The sequence below is a fragment of the Triticum dicoccoides genome, chromosome 4A, assembly GCF_002162155.2.
Source record: "Triticum dicoccoides isolate Atlit2015 ecotype Zavitan chromosome 4A, WEW_v2.0, whole genome shotgun sequence".
Taxonomy (NCBI): Eukaryota; Viridiplantae; Streptophyta; class Magnoliopsida; order Poales; family Poaceae; genus Triticum; species Triticum dicoccoides.
In genome coordinates, this window is record NC_041386.1 from 508,902,298 (window position 1) to 508,907,942 (window position 5,645).

Sequence of the window (5,645 nt, forward strand, 5' to 3'; positions counted from 1 at the left end):
TGTCAATATGTCATATCAAAATGAAGTACTACCTGGGGTCGCGCTGTTGAAGCAGATGAACCAGTAGACTTTGGTCGGGGAGACCGGGACGAAGCCGGCGCGGACGCCCCGGCCGTAGATGTAGTTCACCTTGGACTCGAACGGCTGCCCGCCGGCGTAGTCCGCGAGGCCACGGAACGCCATGTGCCCCACGTACCGGGGCTCCGAGAACCCCATCCACCTCGCGATCGGGGAGTTGACGCCGTCGCAGCCCAGCACCACTTTGGACAGGAGCCGCCTCCCGTCCTGGAGCTCCAGCAGGGTGCCGTCGGGCCCTTGGCCGGCGATGGACTTGAGCCTGGACGAGAAGGAGATGGCGCCCGGCGGGAGCTTGGAGGCCATCGTCGCGAGGAGCGCTCCCCTCTCCACCGCCCGCACCTCCTGCCTGACACATACATCCGTAATTAAAGCAGAGCAAATCGATGCATGAACACAGGGCGAGTGTTGAGACGACATACGTACCCAGGAGCCTCCTCCTCGAAGGAGAACTCGCGCAGGTCACGCCCGCCCGCCGACGACCGCATCCTCATCCTGCGACCAGCTGAAACCTCGCAGTTTAAGCACTGGACGCATGAAGGAAGGAGAGAGGAGAAGTGCTAGGTAGGTGTAGTGTACCCCTGGACGCGGAGGTACTTGGCCCGGAGCTCGTCGGCGACGCCGATGGAGTCCAGCACGCGCCACCCGTTCTTGAACAGCGTCAGCGACGTGCCGCCCGCGCGCAGGGACGGGCCCTGCTCCAGCACGGTGGCGCTCACGCCGAGCCGGCGCAGGGAGAGCGCGGTGGCCAGACCCGCGATGCCCGCGCCCACGATGACCACTTCCTCCGCCTTAGTAGAGGAGGACGACGACGACGCAGAGACGGCACCCCGGCGACGGCGATGATACGAGTCGGAACAAGGGTGACGCGCAGGGGAGGACACGAAGGTGCTCAGCGGTGCCATGGCAACGACGAGCATTTCTTGGACAGGAGCACGCCATACGCAGCAGGAGGCTGGTGGTTTGGGGGTCTCGGGTTCGCAAAGCGAAAGGATTTGGAGCCACACGTCCGGCAACAAGATTCAGAGACAGGGGACAAGACACGTCCACCACCTCGCTGCGATCCAGAAACTTTGCGTCCCAGAGATTTACTGCGAACTTCAGTAATCAACTTCAGCATCACTCACAATCCGCAAATATGAGATTTAAACATCAACAATCCCTCGGTTCAGAAAATAATATTAAAGTAATACCATAACGCCTGGACAGCATGGCAAATCAAACGTCGAACATTGCAAGTTTATTAACGCAAGGATAACAACTTTAGTTGGCAAACATAGTAACTTAATACTTCAGTTTATTTTTAACAGAAAATTACCATGTATATCAACTAACTTGCAATCCTTGCGTCATTAGAATTGCCATCGAAAATGTTCGGTTTTTCATGTGCTCGTACCTGACGTTAGGTACTTATCATTTCCTTAATTAAAAGCCGAGGCATTTCCCTTCTCTAGTTCTACTTAGAGAAAAGTATACTTTTCGTCCCTCAACTCTTTGTAAAGTTTAGTTTTCGTCCCTCAACTCAAAAACCGAACAAAGTGCACCCCGAACTCTCGAAACCGGTCACTTTTCGTCCCTACTGCTGAGTCAAACCAGTTTTGACCGCGCGTAAACAGTACACCGATGAACAGTAAATTCAAAAAAAATAGCAAAAAAATTCAAAAAAATCTGAAATTTTATGGCATCGAAAATACTCAGGTGCGCCACGTGCGTGCAAATTTTCATCGTGTTTGGAAGTTCAAGAAGCACGCAGCAAAAAAACAAAAGTAAATGTACACTGAAGTGAACAGTAAAATAAAAAAATAGCAAAAAAATTCAAAAATTTCTGAAATTTTTTGGCATCGAGGATGCTCAGGTGGGCAAGGTGCGTGCAAAATTTTGTGGTAAAATGCGAGTAAAATTTTGTGGTAAATTTCAGAGTTGAGGGACGAAAAGTATACTTTTCTCTTCTACTTACGATTTACTAGTTTTCTCTCTCCTTGATGAAATGCAGAGCTCTTCTGAGATGTCAATCAATTTAAGAACAAAAGGTTAAACTCCCCTGCTAGGTTTATCTTATTTCAGACAACTGCACTGAGGTGGCAGCAGTTACACTTGCATCAAAGGAAATGCAGAAGCCATACAGGTTCAGGCAACACATTCAAGTTCGGTTATTAACATCATCACGCAGCACGAAATCTAATCATCGACTCGGATAGCCAGACCGGGACAAGCTCGAATTCTGAAGAAACGAGGCATCAACAAGTAGAAGTAGATGATCGTGTGAGCTCAGTTCTCGTAGATCCAAGGGTGGAGGTTGCTCTTCCATTCGGCTAAGCCTCCTGGGAACCACAGAGCGATCTCCTTCTTTCCGTTCTCCACAGAATCACTTCCATGAATCACATTCCTGCACAGCAGAAAATTTGAGTTCAGTCTAAGGAACCAGTATTATCCGTTAAGTTTTAAGCAAAGCTACAAATGAACACCTCCGTCTGCTGCACTGCAAACATAGACAATTGATCATAGTTGTACAAACTCAAGACAATATTACTACTCTCTACTCGCATACTCCTCACCAAGAAAAAAAGACATTGATAGTTGTGACCAAAAAGGAGTTCAGTGATCAATGTACAAAAAACATTTGCTCACCTGCTAACCTCCACAGCATGGTCACCACGGATGGTGCCGGGAGCCGCCTCCCAAGGCCTGGTGGCCCCGATGATCCTGCGGCCAGTCAAGACAACATCCTTCCCCTCCCACACCATGGCCACAACAGGGCCGGAAATGATGTAATCCACCAACTTGGCAAAGAAGGGCTGGGCAGAGAGATCGGCATAGTGCTGCTGCGCGAAGGATTTATCCACATTCATAAACTTCATCCCTGGATCATCACATTTCCAAACAACTTATTAGCACCAAAATAATTCAACCAGTGATTGTTTATGGGCTATTGGATGTGTGAATCATCGAAGGCAATGATTATAAAAGCTGAACCGAAAAAAGTTTCAGATGAGTTCTTCTCTTCACATAATTTACGATGACGTTTGCTTTTTGTTTCACATTCTAATCCTTTTTATTACTTATATTGTGTGGCAACAACTAGTAGCCATTAGCCAATGTAACAAGTAGTGTATTTCACCGAGGGCCGCACTTATAGAAGATTGTGACAGATTGTCCATGTTTTAAACTATATCCACATTTAGCAACGAAAGAAAAAGGTCCAACCTGCCAATTTGTAAAATCTGGCAGCGAGGTAGTTTATTACAATTAAATTCAGCGAGGAGTATATATTTTTTGTAACAATTTAATCCCATGGTGAAGATATCATTTACCTGTGAACTTGTGTTATTGTGGTCGTCATACTATTAGTAGGCACTTGTGTGTTACAGTTCCGATTCAAAGCAAATTAATAATTTTCCTCCTACCCAAAAAGGGCAATAGCATATTTATGCATTGGAAAAGCACTAACTTTTGGAAGGTGTAAAAGCACTACTTCATCTCTGCTCAAAATGATTTCATGTTCAAACTGAGGCAGGCCCCAATTATGGTTTTTCTCACAAAAAAGAGTACTACTTGATTTTCCATCAAGTTACAAATAAATAACCACTTTTATATCTCTGTTATAACATACTCCCTCCTTTCCTAAATATTTGTCTTTCTAAAGATTTCAATAAGTGACTACATACGAAGCGAAATGAGTGAATCTACACTCTAAAAATATGTACATATACATCTGTATGTGTTGTCCATTTGAAATCTCTAAAAAGACAAATACTTAGGAACAGAGGTAGTACATAATACGACCCAAAAGTAGATCTAAGTGGCGAAATTAATTGTCTAAGCCAGATCAAGAAGCAGAAACTGACGAATTAGGAAGGAAAAGGGTTCCTAGGTCATACTGATCAGGTAGGAACAAAGGACACCCTCTTACCCTTCAAGTAGTACCCTTTCTTCTCGAATCGGCTGATGATATCCCCGATCTGCAGAAGAGAAATTGCAAACACGAAACCGATGATCAGAGACGGTTCCAGTAACCCGGAGACGAAACCGATCGCGAGATTCAGACAAGCACGTAGGGGTTGTTCCTTGCAGAGACGGGGGTTGGGGTTTACCAGGCCTCTCTGGACGCCGTCGGGCTTGATCATGATGAAAGTCTGCTCCATGATCGGGGAAGTAGAGGCTCGCGGAAAAGGCGGAGGCGATCGATCACGCGATGGGGACGGAGAGGAGCCGGGGATGTGAAAGGGGTGGAGAGGCCTCCCCTGTTTTATATGGGGTGCTGGGGTGATCAGTTGTGTTTCTGGATACGGACGCTGTGAGTGGGGAGTGGAAGGGAAAGCGGCGATTTATGTGGGCGTTTTATAAATCGATCGCATACGACGGAGTCAATGACCAGTAGGCCCGTTTAACAGCAGATCTGGGATTTTTGTCGTGGGAGTAGCGGCCCGGCCCGGCCCGCGTAGTACTCCTGGCCCGTGTAGCCCGATCTTCACATGCCCACAAATCCGGCAACAACTAACTAGAGAGCATGGTTTTGCTTTCGCTCGGAAACGGAAAAAAATGTATTTTCTTTTTTCTCTTCCGCGAGAGGTATGATTTTGCTTTCGTGAGAGACATTGTTTTGCTTGCGCGTGAGGCACGGCCGTGCCTCTCGGAAACAGGAAAAACGTTTTTGCTTTTTTTTTCTTCCTCGAGAGGCACAGCCGTGCCTCTCGAAAACAGAAAAAAAAAATATATGTGTTTTTTCCTTTCGCGAGAGGCATGGCCGTGCCTCCCAGAAACAAAAAAATGCGTTTTCATTTTTTCCTTCTGCGTGAGGTGCAATTTTGCTTTCACGAGAGGCACGGCCGTACCTATCGGAAATGGAAAAAAACATGCTTTCTTTTCTCTTTTTTTCTTCCGCGAGAGGCACGATTTTGCTTGCCTGAGAGGCATGATTTTGCTTCTGCGAGAGGCACGGCCGTGCCTCTCGGAAACGGCTTTCGAAAAAGGAAAAAAAGTGCTCCTGGTCTGGTTTTTTCGTCTGGCTTTTTATAAAAAAGTTTGTCAAAATCTATCAACATGGGATCTTGTTTTGAAGATCTCAATGCAAGGAATCCAATAATGAAAACGGTTCGAGATTTAGACGCACGGTTTAAGAGATACATCGTTTTAAATAGACGGATCTATGAAAAAAAACTCTCAGGTTGTGACAAGTGACGCACATGCAACATGCTACTTGTCGTGATCGGAGGAGGTGGAAATGATCTTTGGAAGGAGTATTCCTCAATTAGTGATTCACACAAATCCAGATCCGATAAGAAGCGTGGATTGACCGAGAGAGATGAATTAGTGCATTTTTTTCATTTTTAATGTCTCTATAAAATTTTATAGTGGTTGGGATTTTTATACATGATAGAAGCGTAACAACTTTTAATATTCTTCTTAAGTCATATTAGAAATTTATCTTAAAATAATGTCAATCACTATTATATTAGGAAAAAAAGCTTAGGACAAAGAACATGTGATTGGCCATTGTCTCTTCCTACACTTGCTTAATCTTTTTTTTGCGAGCGAAACTTCTAATCTATTCATCATCTGCTATGGTAGAG

The 5,645-nt window shown here is 45.7% G+C and overlaps 2 protein-coding genes across 3 annotated transcripts in view; both read right to left on the reverse strand.

The window, feature by feature from the left end:
* LOC119286454 (monooxygenase 3-like) overlaps positions 1-1,062 on the reverse strand; it is a 2,056-nt gene extending 994 nt beyond the window's left edge. Inside the window, exons 1-3 of one of the 2 annotated variants that reach the window (XM_037565833.1) lie at positions 655-1,062; positions 502-570; positions 33-424 (exon numbers count right to left, since the gene is read on the reverse strand). In XM_037565833.1, coding sequence (XP_037421730.1) covers positions 33-424; positions 502-570; positions 655-995 — 802 coding nt within the window. In that variant the 5' untranslated portion in view covers positions 996-1,062. Of the gene's footprint in view, positions 1-32; positions 425-501; positions 581-654 lie in introns of both variants that reach the window. The other variant, XM_037565834.1, reaches the window with a different exon arrangement.
* Positions 1,063-2,083: 1,021 nt separating this feature from the next.
* LOC119286455 (nucleoside diphosphate kinase 1-like) lies at positions 2,084-4,369 on the reverse strand. Its single transcript, XM_037565835.1, has 4 exons — positions 4,167-4,369; positions 3,986-4,034; positions 2,704-2,935; positions 2,084-2,461 (listed from the first exon to the last, which is right to left on the reverse strand). Exons 1-4 carry the CDS (start codon positions 4,215-4,217, stop codon positions 2,344-2,346), a joined length of 450 nt encoding a protein of 149 aa, XP_037421732.1. The 5' UTR covers positions 4,218-4,369; the 3' UTR covers positions 2,084-2,343.
* Between the last annotated feature and the right edge of the window lie 1,276 nt (positions 4,370-5,645).